This window comes from Hemibagrus wyckioides, linkage group LG24 (genome assembly GCF_019097595.1).
Source record: "Hemibagrus wyckioides isolate EC202008001 linkage group LG24, SWU_Hwy_1.0, whole genome shotgun sequence".
Lineage (NCBI taxonomy): Eukaryota > Metazoa > Chordata > Actinopteri > Siluriformes > Bagridae > Hemibagrus > Hemibagrus wyckioides.
The window spans coordinates 19,451,229-19,472,354 of record NC_080733.1 but is presented as its reverse complement, the minus strand read 5'-3'; the positions used below and the strand labels follow the sequence as shown (position 1 = coordinate 19,472,354).

Genomic DNA, 21,126 nt, shown 5'->3' with positions numbered 1-21,126 from the left:
ACATTTTATAATCATAATAAATGTTTAAATAAATGTTTAATAAATGAGAGACTTCTGTAAATAAATGCTTTACACTTTATAATAACATGATCGTATATCACCACGTGCGGCACAAATAAAACAAAATTAACCCCAAAAGGCTGGTAGTTTAATGCAGAACAGTAAAAGTAGTGTATAATGCAGTCTGTAAGAAACAGAGATGATTTCACAATAACACATCAGTGTAGCAGAGCATCCAACAGATCTGAGAGCAGTGATGTTACAGTCTCTTTACATGTTAAGATTCCTCACAGTTTTATTTTACATTACTGATTAAAAAATACTGAATATTGTTCCATTCATTCACATGAATAATCAACTACTGAAATATTACATTTGTACATCCTACTACACACACACACACACACACACAGACAGACAGACAACAAATGAATTACTGAGTTTTATAGGTGTACAAAAGAATGAACACTATATCACACAACATTATAAAACATTTATAAAGCCCACTCAAGTGATATCTGTTCCAGGAGAATTCAGAACCTGTAAATTCAACACTTTTTCATATTGAATTTTAATGTTAAATTTGTCTATAAAGCTTTGTTTTAATATAATCATAAGTTTCAAACAAATTGGAACCAAAAAAAAAAAGACATAAGAGTCTTTCAGTCACCATGATGATAATTTTAGTTTGACTTTATTTACATTACATTGTCTGGGTTTATCTTCACATTTTTGACCCAAAATAAAATATATATATAAATCCCAGTGGTATAAATTTACTTCAATCAACTTCTAACACTATCCTAGTATTAAAATCACTACAGGACTAACAAGAGCTCTACAGCTGTGTGTGTGTGTGTGTTTAATGTCATTATTTAAGTCTTTTTCCCAATGATGAGTCTAATTATTGACCTTTTTTAGATCAAGTTTTTTTATACAAGTTTGTACGTGTCTTTATCTAACAGGTTGCATTTTTTTCCAGTTGTCAGATCATCTCACAAATCTTCATCATTAATCATTTATACTCCATAAACATTAATATTTCATTAATAATTAAACACTGCCACAGTTTTAAGACATTTACTCCAAATATGACTTTTTAAACAATATTAATGCTTTTTTTAACCTGTATTTTCACTTCAGTGGCCTTTTCCCATGTGATTGTTCACTTTAAGAACTCTCAGTAGTTGTTGTTTAGGGAATCGTGAGCTTTAAACCAGATTGGTGTGTGTTTTGTTGATCTGATAAATGAAATGTAATGATACAGAGTGAGCTGTACAATAACTCATTTTATTCCCTCAGTCATTAAACACTGTTACATCACGTCACTGTTGAATTCTGGACCGTGATTGGTCAGAAGGTGTTAATAAATTTTCTAGAACTGAAGCTCTGACCGGTTTAATGCACTTGTTCTCATATGTAAGCATTTCTATAGTAACAAAATCCATTGATTTGAGTTTACACTTTTGTTTATCTTTATTATTATTAACTTTAAGAGAATTGTAAGTGATTAGTTTACTGTAATGTTTACTGTAAGACATTATTACTTCTACAGCAGAACTCTTATTGAACTGTAAGTGTGTAAAGTGCAGTGTTTGAGACACAGCCCCATGTGTTAGTGTTTATACTTGTTTCAGCCAATCAGAATGCACTTTATGGACTTTTTCTTCTAACATCAAACTTCACAAATTAAACTGAGGATATCCCATGATGCACTGCTCAGGTTAAAAGCATACATAATGTACCCTAGGGAATAGGGAGCAGGGTGCTAGTACAGAAGCAGGTACAGTGTTTGATGACTGATGGAATAAAATCTCTGTAGTGCACTCAGGATAGTGGACTTAGCAAAGTGAACTCAGCATTTTGATCCTGACTGCATGAATGAACTCAAAGTGCTCTCTAATGCTCAGTGTCAGACAGACAGAGTGTGACTTCATCTCCTGATATCAGCTGGTCGGAGCTGTCTCTCTCCCTCAGCCAGGAAGATCTGCATGGCTCTGTACAGCAGGTGAACCCCGAGCTCACGCTGACGCTTAGCAGACCAGGTGGACACCATCCCATAATAATCCCCTCGCTTCTGATTGGTCAGCATCTTCAGACCTGAAGAAAGAATTAAATACAGTTACACTGCAGTTTAGAAAGAGAGAGAAGGGGAGGGAGAGAGAGAGAGAGTTCCTGATATTACAGTCTGTTGTTATCATTGATCACATGACTACAGTGTTTGTACCGATGGTGTCCACCATGCAGGCCTCTCGTGTGTACGCCTCCACAGGAATGACGTTCTGGAAGCAGTGCAGCGAGATGACGCCGTGGCCGCAGTTCCACACCTGCAGGATGTGCTGCACCTTCGAGCAGAGCTTCTGCAAAACACCAGGAACAAAACACCATGGTGTTAGAATACAGCTGATTATCCTACAGTTTCAGTTACTTACAGATCCTAGTTTCTTCAGGATTCTAAATCCATATCAGATACATGAAAAGAAATAAAGCTATAGTTGTCCATAAATTAAGCTCCCTTTTAAGGAAACTTGACACTGCGTCATGGTTGATGGTATGGGAACGCTTCTATGTGGAAGTTGTGTCTGAAGCTCTGTCTGAAATTCCCCTGATTTATCGGCTCAGGTGGGTCACACACCAGCAAGACCATAAAAGGGCATCTGTGTCACATTACTCCAACTTTTTTCTCTTCAGGAAGTGCTCTGTGCATATTTGTGTCAATTGTTTGTCCTGTCTGTCTGGACTAGAGTAAAACATGATTTATATATATATATATGTATTATATAAAAGATTAAGAAAGATGGCAAGTTCAGAAAGTGTGTGGGGGACTCGCAATTTTTCTGCGTTTGTTTGATAGTGGAGCGTTCATGCACGGCTTTCTGTTTTCTCCAGCCAAGCATCTGCTCCTCGTGGCTCTGGTACCACATCTGCTGAGGCAGTGCCCCGACTTAGATCATGGGTCTCACAGGTCAAGTTAGTGGAAGCGGAACAAGAAACGGGTGTTCTACTTTTCTTGCCCTCTCTTATGAATTTGATTTCCCGGCTTCGGCTCCGGAAGTCCGATTTGCGATTTTTCCTGAACTGAACAAGGAATTATTAGTCTTCACCCAACTCTGAGAAGCTCAATGTGGACGATGATGAGCAATATGGCACTATATTGCTTCTCGAGAGAACACAATCAGTGGCGTTCGTGCTGTTGAGTTTCGTGTGCTGTTGCTAAGCTCATCCCACGTTCACTTGTATTTCCAGCCAAGCACTTGTGCTGCGTGGCTTGAGTCCCAATTCTGTCATGGTTTCATAGCTTCACGAATCCCTTTTGTCTTCTCAGCTGACTCTAATACCTTTGCCTCGGCTCCGGGATCTGCATCAGACTCTGAGGAGCTCGATGTGGGCAACAAGGAGCAAACAGCATTTGAATTGCCACTGTATTCTGTGATGTCCAAAAAGCTCCTGGAAGTGATCACACGTGTTGTTGCTAAGCTTAGCTTAAGTTGGCATGATGAAAGTTTAGTGTTGTCCCCTATGAGCCTGACAATGTCTGGCTAAATTTGCGCAAAATTGGCCTTATAGGGAATGCCTACATTTCCGCAAGTTAAGCCTTTGTGGTGCTGCACACAAGGGCAGTTTTGAGCCGTACCAAGCTGACCTGCTAAAGGAGCTGGTCTGTGGGATGGGGCTCATCAATAAGGTCTGAACTCTGCCAGGCCACAGATTTAGCCCTCTGTGCCACAAAGCAGACTGCCCATGCCATCTGCCTTTTAATGACTGAATTCAGTTGCTACAGATGGGCAATCTGACAGAGGCAAAAGAAAGGGACAAAACCTTTCTTTTAGACACCCTCAAGTCTTCTAAATGTCTGTTCTTCCTGCTGTTTATTTTATGCATGATTTTGCATTGGTTCCATGCAGTCTCCGTGTTCACCTCTGATCGCCAAACGTTGCTTAATATCAAAGGTCGTATGGAAGTAATCCATTGTGGATTATGCCCCGCTCTGTATTTTCACTCTCAATCCTCGTTCAACCAACCCGCGCTGGAGTGCGCTCACCGGTTACCGTGCTGTGTTCCTCTAGTAAGGAAGCACCACAGGAGGAGAGGTAATCGTGGTGGTGTATGTGTGAGAATCAGAAAGGCGATTGCTTCTTCCATACAGACTTCAGTGGAGTTTTCTCTAGAGAATATAAGTTTGGAAGGTCTTCGCCTGTCGCGACATTCATGGGATTACAGATATGTTTTTCATCTTCCGGTTTTTCCAGATTTTCATTCCTCTATTTTCTCTGCTCCTCCGCGTTTACGGACTCGTCAAAGAGGAATGAACTTCTCAAAACTCTGTCAACTGGAATTTGTTCAACATCTATATCTGGACTTGTCATCACAGCCTTCAAATATGGCGTTAGTGAACGCGAGGTCTGTATGCAATAAAACTTGCTGCTGGTGAGTTGACAGTTTTTGAAGAACTCTGTCCATCGAACTGTTCTTTTATTAGTACCCCAAGATCGGCTTGGGAGGGGTGGTGGTGGGGTTGCAATGGTTTTTAAACAATCACTTAAAATTCAATCAGTTTCTGTTCAGACGTTTTCATCGTTTGAAGTACAGTGTATGGCTTTACAGTCCACTTCATCCATGCTGTTTTGTGCTCTTATCTACAGGCCACCTAATTCTGGAAGCACTTTTATTAGTGAGTTTTCTGAATTTTTAACCTCTGCTGCTCCGATGTATGACCATATGTTGCTTTTGGGTGATTTTAATATACATCTTTGTTGTCCGGGGCATCCTTTGGTTGCAGAGTTTTCTAATATTTTGGACTCATTTGGTCTTTCTCGACACATTGATCAAGCAACTCGTTCGTGGTCACACACATGATCTTATGTCATATGGGTTTTCTGTAGTTGATGTTTTTGTTGATGATGCTTCTTTTTCTGATCACAAGCCCATTGTTTTTAAGGTTCCTGCTGAGCGTTATGCTGCTGTGAATAAGCCTGTTGGTTTTTACTCTCGTTTCATTAACTCGCTGACTATTTATGGAAGATTATCTGGCTAATGCTGTTGAGGAATCTATCTTGCATGCAGCAAAGGCGTCCTATGAGGCGGATGATTTGATTTCGCTTTTTTGTACAGTCTGTACTAATATTTTAGACTCGACTGCTTCCTTAAAAATGAAACACCCTAAGACAAAATCTTATTACAGATTGGATGACAATGCTCGCTCTCTTAGACAGGTATGCCGTAAAGCAGAGAGGAGATGGAAGCAGGATCGTCTGACTGTGTCTTTCGAGATTTTTAAAGAGTGTCTGCTTAAGTTTCAGAGTGCTGCCAAGTCAGCTAGATCAAAATATTTTTCAAATTTGATTAATACACAATGCCACAGGCCTAGGATTTTATTCTCCACAATAAATTCAGTGATTAATCCAAAAACCCAGTTTTCTATGGAGTCTTCATCAGTAGGGCTCTGTGAGAAATTTCTAACATTTTTTGTTGATAAAGTGAGTGCCATCCGTTTAGCTTTTACCTCTCAGCTCACAGACCTGTCTTTTAACTTGTTTGCTAGTCCTCTTTCATTTTGCCATTTTCAACGTTTCACTGATAGAACTCTCTGATCTTGTTAATAGAATGAGGACTACTAATACTTCACTGGATGTTGTTCCCTCTAAGATCATAAAAGCAGCTTTTCCAGTTATTGGCCCCAGTATTCAGGTGTTGATCAATTCATCTTTGGACACTGGTGTGGTTCCAGCTTGCTTTAAGCATGCGGTTGTTCAACCTTTGCTTAAGAAGCAAGGTTTGAATGAAAGTTGTTTTAACAACTTTCGGCCTGTTTCAAAGTTATCATTTTTGTCAAAGCTTTTGGAAAAAGTTGTGCAACTACAGTTGACCACACTTTTAACTACAGCTAACTTATTTGAACCTCTTCAATCTGGGTTCACTGCTTTTCATAGTACGGAGTCTGCTTTGCTTAAAGTGTTCAATGACATTCTTGTTGCAGTCGCTGCTGGTAAAAATGGAGTACTGATTCTTCTTGACTTTACTGCTGCCTTTGATACCGTGGAACATAATGTTCTTATTTGGCCTTTAGAACATCTGTTCGGTATCAGGGGCACTGCTTTGCATTGGTTTAATTCTTACCTTAAAGACAGGTCTTTTTCTGTGGAGCTAAGTTAGTTTTCTTCATCTGCCCCAATTACTTGTGGTGTACCTCAGGGCTCTATTCTGGGACCGCTTCTTTTTAAACTATATGTGTGCCCTTTGGGGGATATTATTAGGAAGCATAATATTTCATTTCATTTATATGCTGATGATACACAGTTGTACCTCCCACTAAAAGCTGGAGATTCCATTCAACCATTGTCGGAATATATATCAGATATTAAAATATAGTTATCAAATAACTTTCTCCAACTTCATGAGAACAAAACAGAAATTATTATTTTTGGTCCTCCCAAAATGAGATCAGATTTCACTAAGAAGCTGGGCAATCATTTTCCTTCCATTTCTTCGCATGTTAGAAACCTGGGTGTTATCCAGGACTCAGAATTATGTTTATCCAGACAAATTAATTCTGTTGTTAAGAACAGTTTCTATCAATTACGGATCATTGCCAACTTAAATCGTTTCTGTCTTTTCAGGATTTGGAGAAGGTTATACATGCTTTTATTACCTCATGTTTAGACTACTGAAATCCACTGTACTCAGGTCTTCCTCAGACATCACTTTCTCGTCTCCAGTTGGTACAAAATGCAGCTGCAAGGCTGCTGTCTGGGGCAAAGATGTACGATCATGTTACGCCAATTTTAGCCTCGCTCCACTGGCTTCCAGTAAACTACAGAATTCAGTTTAAGATTTTGTTGTTTGTTTTTAAAGCACTAAACAACCAAGCTCCATCTTACCTTAAAGATCTCCTTATTCCTTTGTCAGCTAACAGTTCTTTAAGATCTGCTGACAGGGCTCTTTTATTTGTCCCACGGTCCTGGTTGAAAACGAAGGGTGACAGAGCTTTTTCAGTCACTGCCCCACGTCTATGGAACCAGTTGCCTTTAGACTGCCGCCTTGCACCTTCTATTACTGTTTTTAAATCAAGGTTGAAAACATATCTTTTCTCGTTAGCTTTTTAATTGCTTTCTCTTTGGTGTTTTACTGTTTGTATTGTCCATCTTGCTTTCTTTTAATTAATCTTTTTACATTGTTAAGCACTTTGGATAGTTTTGCTATGTTTAAATGTACTATATAAATAAAATTTGCTTAATTACTTACTTACACCGCAGTGAGGAGCTAGGGCTATCAACCAGTAGCCACCAGCCCCAGCCTGGCCTGCTGAGGCAGGAAAAGAAGGCTAAGTGTTGCAGCCTGAGCCACCCTGTGTAAAATCTGGGTGGCTGGCCGGCACTTGGGGGCAGGTTCCCCAGGCAAGAGACAACCACCTCCGCCATGTGGGTTCCCAAGAAGGACGGGGGCTATGCCCAATTTTAGACCCCCGTGCTCCGAATTGTATCCTGAAACATACAAGTCCGAGATGTAAACACTCAAGGTCACTGTGTCAGAGATCAGGTCCGAGGACTGATTTGCAATGATAATCTTGAAGGGTGCGTTTACATATGCCTCTCACCAGAGGACAGGAAACTACCCTGTTTTGCTGTCAGGATATCAGTGCCAGGTTCTCCCTTTAGGTCTAGTCTTATTGCTCACCCTCAGAAAGTGCATGGAAGCTGCTCTGGCATCATTGCACCCCAGAGCATCCATGTACTTAATTATCCAGATAACTGGCTCATCTTGGCTCAGTCGAGGGAAGTGACAGCCCGGCATTGAGATGCCATGCTTGCCCACACGATGTCCCTAGGCCTCAACCCAGTGAAGTGTGTGCTTTCCCCATTTCTGAGAACCACCTTCTGTGGCATAGCTTTGGATTCAGACACGATTCGGACACATCTGTATCCCTCTCGGGCAGATTCCACTCTTTCAGGACTGTCTCTTCCAGACCCCACCATAAAGATGCCATGCAAGAGGAAGTCATGGGCTGGCAGTTGGAGTCAGGTGATGGAGGGTCCCACTAAAGTGAAAGTGCGCCCGGCCTGAGACTCTTCAACCCTGGCTTGGACAACAATGTGAAGTTAAAGTGGGTGAAGAACAAGGACCACCTAGCCTGCTGGATATAGCTCAGGTTTTTGGGATCAGTGTGGATGAAGAATGGCAGCCTGGCTCCTTCCAGCCAGTGTCTCCATTCCTCCAAGGAGCATACAATTCCTCACATCAAGATCTCTCTCAGAGGCGTTTAGCCAATGGGAGAAATATGTGCAGGGATGCAGTTCCCCTTTTGGTCCTAGACGTCGGGACAGAAGTGCTCCCACCCCAGTGTTTGAGGCGAGAGAGGTAGATTGGGGAATGTTGGTTCCTTTGTGGTGGGGGGGGTGAGGTTTGGAAGCCCCTCAGACATCTCTGAGGGCATTGAGGCCCCCAAGAGGAAATTGACCCCGTGGACAAATTTACACGGGGGTTATGTAATTGCAACCAGGGCAAACCTAAGATAAGGCTGAGCTCAGGAGCCTCAGTAACATATAGGAAAATGAGCTCCTTATGATGCTCTATACACGGAATGAGAGGGGCTGTCTGGGAAATTACCGGCCCAGAGGCCAGTGGTCGCCCATCCAGGGCGGAGACTGGTAATGGATGCGACAGGCTCTCTAGTGGTAAGCCCAGGCAGCGGGTCACTCCTTCGTCAACAAAATTACCTGCGGACCCCAAGTCAATAAAGACCTGGAGATCAGCTTGTCTGCCCTTGCCCCAAAGAAGGTTGGCCGGCAAAAATAGGCCTGATGTGCGAGTGGTCGCGTTTAGGACCAGCTCAGACCCCTCTCTCTGCATGGACCTCTTGCCCCTTAGCGAGTTGCGTGGGTGGCCAGCCTGCCTCTGAGGCAGGAATGGGTTTCGGGTAACAGATCTCTCCTGCCTTGGCAAGCTGGTGACCCCCAAATGCATGGGTTCTGAAGGGGTCTCTGATGGTTCAAGAGCCCCAGATGAGGCAGCCTCACCTATAGATACGTCTAAGTTGAGCTTCCTCACTTGCCTGGTGCTCTAACTGTCTCTCCTGAAGACGATTGCACAAGCAGATAGTGAGCTCGTACAGGGCTTCCAGGTCAGTAGGAGTGTCCCAAGTTGCTAGCTTGTCTTTTAACTCCTCTGAAAGTCCCTGTATATAAGCTGCCTGGAGGGCTGGCTCGTTCCAACTTGAACTAGCTGCCACAGTTTGAAACTCAATGGTATACACAGCCATGGAGCGGCTGCCTTGGCGCATCCAGAAGAGAGAGGAGGTCAAACCCCTTTCCCTGGAGGGATGGCCAAAGGTGCTCTGCAGGGCTGCGATAAAGGTGTCAATTGTGGCGTGGTCAGGCAGGCAGTGTTGCCAGACTGCATCTTGAATACCAGAGAGCATTGCAAAATAAATAGATTACATCCCCCAGGTTGCCTGGCATAGGGATGAGGGGAAGGCATTCATGTCTCAGCATGGGCAGGGGCGACTGGCTCTGCCAATGCAGGTTGGGAAGTTCCACTCAGGGCCCCGCCAGCAGTGGAGGCACCCTGGGGCTGCAGAAGACCCTGAATCTGCTCCAGACCGGCTGATTCACAGACATACTGTTATGGGGATAGAAGGAATCGGTACTGGAGAAGTGGGGAGTACTGAGCCTGGTCTGTTATCCAGACAGGTGGAGATGATATAAGGGTTTAATCAGGAAGTTGGGCCGAATAGGGACAGAATTAGGCAAAAAGAAACACAACTTTATGAAACTGGACACGAACCAAGGCGAACCAAGGAGTTTTGGCGCTGTGCTGGATTTTCTGGCACGCTAACCACTGCGCTATCAACCCGTGCGACCCGTGTGAGAAGAGTGCACAAAGGTGGCTAGAAACACGTTGGGATTGCCACAAGCAAGCCTTTGGTGGCTCAAGCAATACCCTCACTGAGTCTAGATCAAAGTTCCTTCATAATAAATGGCGAGGAGCTGATCATCAGTCCACCAAGCCAGTAAATAACTTTCTCAATACTCCTTTAGAAATAAAAGCTTTCTATAATTAATTCTGTACCAAATTACCTCTCAAAGACATATGGTCTTTGATACCAGGCACAGACTATATGTCCACACACCGACTAACGAAAACCAAAGGTTTATAAAGAAGGGTGCGCAGGTGCCTTGCATCAGCCCTGATTGCCTGCGCTGAGCACTATAAAGAAGCATTCCAGTAGCCACGGATTTGCACATGTAGCCACCTGCGACGTTACAGGTCTGACTTTAAATCTGACTAGGCTAGTGCCTCTCTGCCTCCCAGACTTAGAGGGTGCTTGGCTAATGACTGTAGCGTCCAAAGCTATTCCTTTGACTCTGCTACACAAAACCATTTCAACTCCAGCTCAGGAGCAGGGGTTTTCACCTTTGCAGACACCCTTTTCAAGATCACAAGGATTAAGTGTCTTAAGCTGCATAACCTACTTATGTGAACAGACTTCAGTTTCTCACCTTGGGTCCCATTCTTAAGGCGTGTCATTGTAGCAAGACTCTTTCGACAGACAACCCGTGTCCAGTTGGGGAGTGGTCCTAGACAGCTGCCTTGCCCATGGCATTTAGGAGGTCTCTCATGGCACAGATTGGCAAATAGGGGCTGTGTTTCTAATGTTGAAAAACTTTCTCCTGAAACTCCCCTTTATCAATCATTAGGGCGGTCTGTGTTTCCACCCTCTGTTCAGGTTGGTGCACCAGATCTGGCCCTATGTAGAGACCAGATTTCTTGCACTGAGAACAATTTGCACTCTAGATCGCATGATCGGGAAGCAGGCTTCCTGCTAAGGGCAGGGGCTGAGGCCAAGGGAATGGCATCTCCACACATAGGTGGTGAAATGCATATGGAAATTTTTGGCCAGGCAGAAGTGGCTATGTTCACCTCTGAGGAGTTGCCCCACTGTCCCCTGTGGCTTTCTCTTTTCCCTTCTGGATGGTGCTCTTTGAGAGATTCTCGTCAGGAGGAGCCTTCTCTCAGGTTCAGGAGGCGATTCTCTACCCTTACCCTGAGATTTAGAACTTATAGTCTGGCCCCTGAGGGGGACCAGCTCCAAGAACCCATTCTTCCAACCCAGGATGTGGAGACTATTTTGAACTTTCGACTCTGGTGTAATGGGTGTCGTCAGGATCTATAGCACTGTACCTACAGGGCAGTGAATGAGTTCCTGCAGACACGACTCTTTGAGGGCCTATTACCCTCTACATTGAGGTATATGTGACAGCCATTGCTGCAAGTCATGTGCCTGTTCACTGGTCTCTCGTCTTATGCACAGTGCCAGGTGGTTGAGGCTTTCATGTAGACCGTGTCTCCCCTACTGAGACCTCTCAGTGGTCCTTCAGAGGCTTTCTAAGCCTCCTTTGAGTCAATGTAGTCAACCTCTGAAGAGTTTCTGACTCTGGAAACGGCTATGCTATAAGCGGTTGTCCGGCCTTTATGCAGGCCTTCTGCCCTCTGACGCACGATTTGGCAGAGCAGGAAAGACTCCACCTGCTGTGCCCAGTTCAGGTTCCTAGCACTTATGCCTATTGCTTGAGTGCATGACATAAGTCTTCTCCCTTTTATCCTACTTTGGCAGCCGCAACAAAAGCAATCTGGTCTCCAAGCAACACCTTGTGCTGGGTAGTGGTAGCTATCTCCTAGGCCTTAAAGGAGCGCTGTGTGGCTTCGCCTCTAGATTACAGCTCACTCTACTAGGTGTATTGCCTTGTCCAGCACTCTGGCTGGAGATGTTCCCATCCAGGATATTTGTGCTGCAGCGGGTGGGTCCTTTCCGCACACTTTTATGAGGTTCTATAACCTGGACCTGAATCCCACTCCTGGGTACTGGGTCTTTCAGGGGTGATGATGCACAGCTTCATTACATGACCTACCCAAGCTGATAAATCATCACAATTTTACACAGAGCTTCAGACACAACTTCCACATAGAAGCATCCCCTTAGCATCAGCCATTACATAGCCTCTCGTTCCCTTCTCAGGGACCCAGGTTACATACCTAACCTGGTGTGAAATGACACAGGGAAAGAGTATTGAACACATGAAATGTCACACAAGAAACATTACACAATGGGTAAAAGCAAAGAGCTCTTAAACATACTGATGGCATTGGTTACAGATGGATTTCAAAACTTCTGAATGTTCCAGTCAACAACCAAAACAATAAGTAATGCACTCAAATGCCATGGCATGTATGCACGCTCACCAAGCAAGACTCCATTGCTGAGGAAAAAGCATGTTGAAGCTTGTTTACAGTTTGCTGCACAACATTTGGACAAGCCTGTGTAATACTGGGAGAATATAGTCTGACTAGATAAGACCAAAACTGAACTCTTTGGATGCCATAATACACGCCATGTTTGGAGGACAAAAGGCACTGTATATCACCCCAAAAACACCACACCAACAGTGAAGTTTGGAGGTGGGAACATCATGGTGTGGGGCTGTTTTTCAGCATACGGTACTGGCAAAATTCATAAAATTGAAGGAAGGATAAATGGAAAAATGTACCAAGACATTCTTGATAAAAATCTGCTGCCATTTACCAGGATGATGAAGATGAAACAAGGGTGGATATTTCAGCAAGACAATGACCCAAACACACAGCCAAGGAAACTGTCAATTGGTTTCAGAGAAAGAAAATAAAGCTGCTAGAATGGCTCAGCCAATCACCTGACTTGAATCCAATTAAAAATCTATGGAAAGAACTAAAGATCAGAGTTTGTAGAAGAGGCCCACAGAACCTTCACGATTTGAAGCCTGTTTGTGTGGAAGAATGGTCCAAAGTCACACCTGAGCAATGCATGCAACTAGTTTCTCCATACAGGAGGTGTCTTGAAGCGGTCATTACCAACAAAGGCTTTTGTACAATGTTTTAAATAAATTTCAAGCAAGTAAGTATCTTCACCCCTTAACCCCTTTCTGCTCCAGGGGTGCTGTATCATAGCTGCCCCTGCACTCTGATCCCAACTCAGTTGGGAATACTTATTTTATCCGCTGTAACTAACTGTCTTTTCCTAATGTTAGCATTGAACTTCCCTGCTCATCTCTTGAGTATCGTACCTTGGATGATTTGTCTCCTTTGAAATACTCCAGAGCTTCGTACAGATGGCTGTAGGGTCGAGAGCGCTTGCCTTTTCCCACGTAGAAAATGGAGCTGATGAAAGTCTGGAAGCACTCGTGAGGAGTCATCGCCTGACTGCGGTACGGCAGATTCTTCGTCACTCTGGACACAGAAACCAAGTATTATTTATGGTGCAGGTGATAACTTTTTATATCATAAACCAAATATTTTTCTTCCTAGGACTAGGATCACACAAACCTTCACCCAGAATAGTGTGCACTTTACCTGGGGTCGAGTAACAGGTAGTTGAAGCTGGACTTTATGACGCCTTCACGCCAGCGTTTATTCTGATCCGGCTGATCGAACTGTTCACACAGCGCAAACTCATCAGCTTTACAGTCGGGCAGGTGGAAGGAACACAACACTTTATTCAGCTCCGGACTGTAACCTGTAACTCAAACAGGGAACAAATACTGCCATTAACATCACCATCATCACCAAATAAATACAAACCCCAACAACATTCTGAGAAAAACATTAAATAAAAGCCACAATAAAGAGTTTTATTGGATGTTGTTTTTGTGTGTAAATGTGACTGTCTTGTACCGGTGGTTGCAGCTGGTTCAACCTCTGCACTAATCCTCTGCACTAACTTCAGAGGAACATGTTTCATCTGCAGTGTTTGTAATTTCTGAATGTACAAAGGTCGCGTGTCTCTGTTGATGGGTCCAGGTTCCTCTCCCAATTCTACAAGTTTGCGTCTCAGCTCTCGGTCTGTAAGCCCTTCCGTCTCGGAGATGTGCATTCTCTCCACCACCTCATTAGGGCAGCGGTTTTCTTTTCCCTTTTCCGGACTTCTGTATGCGGTCTGTAACGAGCGCCAGTCGTAGATGACAGTCTCCTCGCTGACAGACGAGCTGAGAGACGTGTTGGACGTTGGTGGGACGTGTGTCTCGATCAGCTCATGTCCCTCCTCAGTATCGGTGTAAAGATACTCCACCGGTTCGTCCATGTCAGTGATAAGAGGACGTCCTCCGGGGGTGTAGGACAGGTTCGCAAGCGACTGAATTTGGGAACGGTTGCAGATTCGGCTCATGCTGTATCTCGGCGTGCAGCCGGTGGACGGAATCTCAAACGCTTGACTGAATCTGGAACTCGACTCTGAGCTGGAGGAGGAATCTTGAGATTTGGTGTTTTTGTGTATTTCTGTGCTTGAACTCGAAAGGTCTGAAGTTAAAAACTCCTTGTCTTCTGTGAACACATCCTCCTCTTGCTGGCATGATGATGATGATGATGTTTCACGTTCTAAACTGTCATCCGTGGCACCTCTTGGAATGATGATAGTATCTGCCATGCTTCCGGAGATGATCAGGGTATCTGCTTGGCTTGCAGGCAGTTGGGAAGAAACGCTCAGATTCGCCATTCGGGAATCGAGATGTTCTGCTCTGTCTTCCTCATAGGGATGTCTCTGGTGAGGTCTGTCTGATGGAGTAACATCTCGGCGCACTCGCGTGGGTGTGGGCAGCGTCTGCTCGAAAAGAGATGAGGTGGAAAAAGACGAGGCGCTGTGTCTCTGAGAGTAGCGACTGACTCTCGACCGTGTCCTGCCTGTAACGTACGGACTCTGAGTCAAGGAAAGCTCCGTAATCTTATTGTTACATGCCTGTGGCTGTAAATGAAGTTCTTCCTTCATCCCACTGTCTGAGCCTGTACTTCCGTTTGCCCATCTGTCTTTTTCTGATGGCGAGACGTTTTCAGAAGGCAACAGCGCTTCCACGGTGGTTTTGTACTGTTCGCTGTCGCAGCTGCTGTATTGACTCGACCCACTGTTACTGCTGACAGCAGTGTGAGTGACGTACTTCTGCTCATCTACTTTATCGACAAACACATCGTCTTTGTTATCCTCCTCCTCCTCCCCTATAGCTGTCCCTCCTACTACAGTCTTATCAAAATCCTCTGTGGTGTTTCCTTCTCTGCAGAATACGAATACGTCATCTGGAGACGTCACGTCGATCCCCTGGTTCTGCAGCACCGGAGTCATGCGGTCCGAGTGCAAGAAGTCGGGATACAGAGAGAAATCCACCGTCGAGTCCCCGGAGTCACTGGTGTCCTCATCGTTGTGTTTCACATCCGGAAAATACTCATCGTACTCTCTGAACGTGACACTTTTCCGACTCGGGGTGAAAAACCGATCTGGCTGGGCCACGTCCGGACTCTTTTTAAAGTCCATCCCTGACAGGCGGGTACTGGAGAGAACCGGAGGAAGAGAACCAACCACTTCTGCTCTGTTAAACATGTCGCTATCACATGGGTTAAGACCAGAGACATCAGAGAGCCTGGACTCGTGAGGGTCCCTGTCCCTCCACTGTCTGTTGCTCTCAGATTTCCTGTAAAAGGAGGAATATCGGGTGCTGCTGAGTGGCTCATCTCCAAAATCACTCATCAGTGACAGGTTCATGCTGCAGTCTCTCATCGGGTGACCTGAGTAGAGGGCTGGAGAAGACAGAAAGAGTTTAGAGAGATTGTTTCGTGAAAGAGTGTGTGTCTCTGAGTGTGACAGACAGCTGTGTGTGTGTGTGTGTGTCTCTGAGTGGGACAGATGGGTGTGTGTGTGTGTGTCTCTGAGTGGGACAGATGGGTGTGTGTGTGTGTCTCTGAGTGGGACAGATGGGTGTGTGTGTGTCTCTGAGTGGGACAGATGGGTGTGTGTGTGTGTGTGTGTCTCTGAGTGGGACAGATGGGTGTGTGTGTGTGTGTGTCTCTGAGTGGGACAGATGGGTGTGTGTGTGTGTCTCTGAGTGGGACAGATGGGTGTGTGTGTGTGTCTCTGAGTGGGACAGATGGGTGTGTGTGTGTGTGTCTCTGAGTGGGACAGATGGGTGTGTGTGTGTGTGTGTCTCTGAGTGGGACAGATGGGTGTGTGTGTGTGTGTGTCTCTGAGTGGGACAGATGGGTGTGTGTGTGTGTGTCTCAGATATATATATATATATATATATATATATATATATATATATATATATATATATATATATATATATATATATATATATATACACTGAACAAAATTATAAACGCAACACTTTTGTTTTTGCCCCCATTTTTCATGAGCTGACTTTTTCTATGTACACAAATGGCCTATTTCTCTCAAATATTGTTCACAAATCTGTCTAAATCTGTGTTAGTGAGCACTTCTCCTTTGCCGAGGTAATCCATCCACCTCACAGGTGTGGCATATCAAGATGCTGATTAGACAGCATGATTATTGCACAGGTGTGCCTTAGGCTGACCGCAATAAAAGGTCACTCTAAAATGTGCAGTTTTATCACACAGCACAATGCCACAGATGTCGCAAGTTTTGAGGGAGCGTGCAATTGGCATGATGACTGCAGGAATGTCCACCAGCGCTGCTGCCCATGAATTGAATGTTCATTTCTCTACCATAAGCCGTCTCCAAAGGTGTTTCAGAGAATTTGGAAGAACATCCAACCGGCCTCACAACCGCAGACCACGTGTAACCACACCAGCCCAGGACCTCCACATCCAGCATCTTCACCTCCAAGATCGTCTGAGACCAGCCACCCGGACAGCTGCTGCAAGAAACCGTCTCAGGGAAGCTCATCTTCATGCTCGTCGTCCTCATCAGGGTCTCGACCTGACTGCAGTTCGTCGTCATAACCAACTAGAGTGGGCAAATGCTCACATTCAATGGCGTCTGGCACTTTGGAGAGGTGTTCTCTTCACGGATGAATCCTGGTTTTCACTGTACAGGGCAGATGGCAGACAGCGTGTATGGTGTCGTGCGGGTGAGCGGTTTGCTGATGTCAACATTGTGGATGGAGTGGCCCATGGTGGAGGTGGGGTTATGGTATGGGCAGGCGTATGTTATGGACAACGAACACAGGTGCATTTTATTGATGGCATTTTGAATGCACAGAGATACCGTGACGAGATCCTGAGGCCCATTGTTGTGCCATTCATCCACGACCATCACCTCATGTTGCAGCATGATAATGCACGGCCCCATGTTGCAAGGATCTGTACACAATTCCTGGAAGCTGAAAACATCCCAGTTCTTGCATGGCCAGTGTACTCACCGGACATGTTACCCATTGAGCATGTTTGGGATGCTCTGGATCGGCGTATACGACAGCGTGTTCCAGTTCCTGCCAATATCCAACATGGACCAACATTCCACAGGCCACAATCAACAACTCTATGCGAAGGAGATGTAAAAGCAATACAGTAAAACTGCACATTTTAGAGTGACCTTTTATTGTGGTCAGCCTAAGGCACACCTGTGCAATAATCATGCTGTCTAATCAGCATCTTGATATGCCACACCTGTGAGGTGGATGAATTATCTCGACAAAGGAGAAGTGCTCACTAACACAGATTTAGACAGATTTGTGAACAATATTTGAGAGAAATAGGCCTTTTCTGTGTTGCGTTTATAATTTTTATAAAAGTGTTGCGTTTATAATTTTGTTCAGTGTATATATATGGTGTCACACTGGTGTCCTTCCTGAATTAATCCACCTCTATAGCATTATGACACCACGGCAATAGATACTAATCAACCATTAAATAACAAAGTAAAAAAGAATTAATCCGAATGAAAGAATTATTCTACAGTATTTCATACCTCACAAGGAATAGTTCATTTTACTGCAGTTACTGTTCCCTATAAACACATTCTTGATGCCGTATGCAGCAAACTGTAATCTCCGGAGGACGCAGCATCCGAAACGAGACACAGTGAATATAGAAACACTGTATAACAGTGCGCTGTGTCACAGGATCTTATAGCGAACATGAATAACATTAAATTACATATAGCAAAAAAACAAATGAACACAATTCAGTCTCACAAGTTTCCTTTCACTGCAGCAAAAAAACCACTGTCCACCCCTGGGATCTGGAATGAAGGCAAACTGAAAACCCAGAAAAAAAAGAAAACCCAAAAGCATAAATGGTTCTTGAAAAATCTTACCAACTATTTTGAAGAATCAAAAGGATTTTATTGAAAAGTCCGCCTTGAAAATGTATTTGTAAGGACGTCCACGACCAAATCTATTTCTTCTCCTCTGTCAGTTTCAAAATATATATATTTTATTTAGTTTGTGCGGTTCCTCCCTCTGACTACTCCTATTATCCAATCGGAGGACGGGAAATTGCTGACAGTGACACCAACTCGAAATCTGATTGGTTAATGGAACAGTTTCATTGCCACTTATTTTAAGCTCCAGGCGCCTGCACTATTGATTCTGAAGGCCTTAAGGCAGATTTCTTTCACTTTGGCAACAGATGATGTCATCCACTGGCTGAAATATGATTGGATAAATACTCTTATCATAAATATACACTACTGGAAGCAGCACAACCGAGAGAAAAGCTATGAAAAGCTATGTGTGTGTGTGTGTGTGTGTGTGTGTGTGTGTGTGTGAGAGTGGGACAGACAGGTTGAATTCTAAAGAAAAACTCTTACAGTAGTTGAACTTGGGTAAATCCTCATATTCCGGTTGTGGTGTGTGAGACTCGTATTCCTGAAGAATGCTGGCACATTTACTGTTTTCCTCCTGTTCTGCCAGATCCACTGCCTTATTCCCACCCTGAACACACACACACACACACGTCAGAAGTTTATAATACACAGAATAATCCTCCTGAAAAGCTTTTACTCTTTCACTGATTAAATTAAACATTACAATTTACATTCATTAAAAAATTATATCCTGGATGCATTTTATTCCCAAACATATGGAAAGGATTATGAGAACAAAAGGGTTCTTACACATCATACAAAAGGGATTAAAAAGGAAATTAAAAAAATCCTATTTCATTCATGCATGAAATATATGTGTGTGATGTCTCACCTGGTCCCTCAGACTCGGGTCTCCTCCGTTCTTCAGCAGGAGTTTGAGGTTCTGATAGCAGCCCCATAACGCTGCGATGTGTAATGGAGTCAGAGCCTCACCAGACCTGAACACACAGCACAGAGGAAATCCAAATCATCAGCAGTCCTTTAAATCCAATGATTTCCAATCAAAATAAAAGAGAAATTCTGATAGAATGAACTTCAGCATGAAGGAAGGAATTAAAAGAAAAGAATTACAGAAAGACAAGAAATGAAAGAACGAAGGAGAGGGAGATGAATGAAAAAGGGGACAGTCTGTAAAATTCAGGAATTAATCCTTTATCCCTGACCTGAGGTTCGGATCAGCGCCGTGCTGCAGGAGAACTTTGAGGCATCTGAGTCCTTTTTCCGATTCCTTCCCTGCCGCCAGATGCACTGCAGCCACGCCTTCATCAAGTACCAGGTTGGGTTCTGCACCTCTCTGAAGCAAACTCTCCACCGTCCTGTTCACATGAGACAAGCAGGAAAACAAATTAAGAGTCACAGAGGAACATGTGAGGGGTTTACACGGTCACTCCTCCAGATCCCTCTACATAATCAACTCACTGACCATCTACTGAATGCTGGGTTTTACACAATAATCCAGAGTTTTCACCCACTTCACTTCTGAGGACTTGTAATAGAATAATTGAGCATTTATAAACACAATAGAAGAAAAGTGAGGGGAAGAAAGAAGAGAAGGAAGAACAAGAGAAGATTAAGTTAAAATAAAATAAAAGGATTAGATAAAATAAATTATTTACTAAAACTAAAGAAAGTATGGAAAACAGAAAGGAGAAGAGGAAAGGAAAAGAGAAGGATAGGAAAGGATGAAGATGACTCCATCATCCCCCTTAAACAAGCACAGACATGTACTCAAGATCGGAAGTCAGGCTCTTTCAGTGAGTCGGATCATTTGCCTCCGTTTAACAAAACGAACCGACTCTTTCGGCTCCCGATCAACTCACTCACCATTTTCTCAAAACACACACACACTGTGATACCCTGTGTTAGCCTCTTTCTGCTTCTTACTAAGCTTTAACCTACCTGTTTAACGCAGTTTACGTCTAAAAATGAAAGAAAAAACTGCTCGTGTGTGCGAGCCGAGTCAAATAAAGAACCGACTCAATATTCGACTCGTTAGAGAATGGCACGTTGATTGTATTTTATTTCCCTGTTATGCACATATGTGTGTATATCCTGTTCTAACACACTTTGCACTGTATTGTTGAGTTTAATGAGGCGTGCCAGAGCAGGAAAAAGTAATCGGGTGTGCAGAGCGGGGTTTATTTCAGGAGCTGGCCTGTTCAACACGATGCTGCACAGCTTACCTGACATCCGTCTCGTTTACCGCCGCGTGCAACAACGATGCTAAATTATGCCTGTTTTTGTTCATGTTTCCTACGCCTTATTATTCGTGTCCTTCCAGCGCGAGTCGATTCGATTCTTCGAATAATGTATTTTATGTTCCAATGAGGCTAGGATAGCAGCTAGCCTTGTTTCCCCCCTAAACCCCCACCTGTATTACGCCGATTCAGTTGTTTCTTCTCAGTCGCGTTATTCTGAGCGACATCACTGCTAGCCAATCGTGACTCAGAAGACCATACAAACTGGCCAATCACATCGCACGGAGGGTGGGGTTTGTCGGAAAACAGGTGGGGAAGGAAACAACCGAGCAGTCATAATCGTAGCTATCTGCTTAGATTTTAGACGAATTTTGCCAGATACGACGCTTTGTATGAGGTGATTAAAATGCTAAGTGCTGTGTTAAACACGATGCTGCTTGGACACTTGCAGATCGATGAACTTTTTTTGTTTTGTCGTTTTAAATTTCCCTCTGTTGATGTGACGTATTATTTCTGCGACGAGCAAGGCGTTCGCGTCAAGAGGACACTTAGCGCCATCTGCTGTTCTGGTTTGTTTCATTTTCTTGTGCGTAGTTTCCCAGTTCCTTACGATCTGTAAAGCGCAATAATGAGTAGACTTGATTATTCTACAGTACAGAGATTATTTAATAAAATAAATAAAAACTGCACAAAGAATGGAATATGGAGTGGTTTCGGTCAGCGTAGAGAGTGTGCGCACGCGCTTTTCCCCACGACGTCACTGTTTATAAACAGTTTTACAGGAAGTGAGAG

At 43.9% G+C, this 21,126-nt stretch overlaps 1 protein-coding gene across 2 annotated transcripts; it reads right to left on the bottom strand.

The window, feature by feature from the left end:
* Positions 1 to 130: 130 nt before the first annotated feature.
* ankle1 (ankyrin repeat and LEM domain containing 1) lies at positions 131 to 21,063 on the bottom strand. 2 transcript variants are annotated; one of them, XM_058377186.1, is made up of 10 exons: positions 20,320 to 21,063; positions 19,300 to 19,452; positions 18,969 to 19,074; positions 18,581 to 18,704; positions 13,702 to 15,588; positions 13,381 to 13,543; positions 13,095 to 13,257; positions 6,650 to 6,747; positions 2,228 to 2,360; positions 1,962 to 2,100 (listed from the first exon to the last, which is right to left on the bottom strand). In XM_058377186.1, exons 1-10 carry the CDS (start codon positions 20,382 to 20,384, stop codon positions 2,095 to 2,097), a joined length of 2,898 nt encoding a protein of 965 aa, XP_058233169.1. In that variant the 5' UTR covers positions 20,385 to 21,063; the 3' UTR covers positions 1,962 to 2,094. The 2 variants fall into 2 exon arrangements, with proteins under 2 accessions (XP_058233168.1, XP_058233169.1); XM_058377185.1 differs by lacking the exon at positions 6,650 to 6,747 and having other exon boundaries at positions 131 to 2,100; positions 20,320 to 21,059.
* Between the last annotated feature and the right edge of the window lie 63 nt (positions 21,064 to 21,126).

What these genes read in the sequence shown, in the direction of transcription:
- ankle1 (XM_058377185.1), bottom strand. Translation starts at nt 20,384, where the DNA reads ATGAACAAAAACAGGCATAATTTAGCATCGTTGTTGCACGCGGCGGTA. An exon ending in ACCCGAGTCTGAGGGACCAG is followed by an intron (nt 18,705 to 18,968) that starts GTGAGACATCAC and finishes GTGTGTGTTCAG; the next exon opens with GGTGGGAATAAGGCAGTGGA. An exon ending in TTTACCCAAGTTCAACTACT is followed by an intron (nt 15,589 to 18,580) that starts GTAAGAGTTTTT and finishes TGTCTTCTCCAG; the next exon opens with CCCTCTACTCAGGTCACCCG.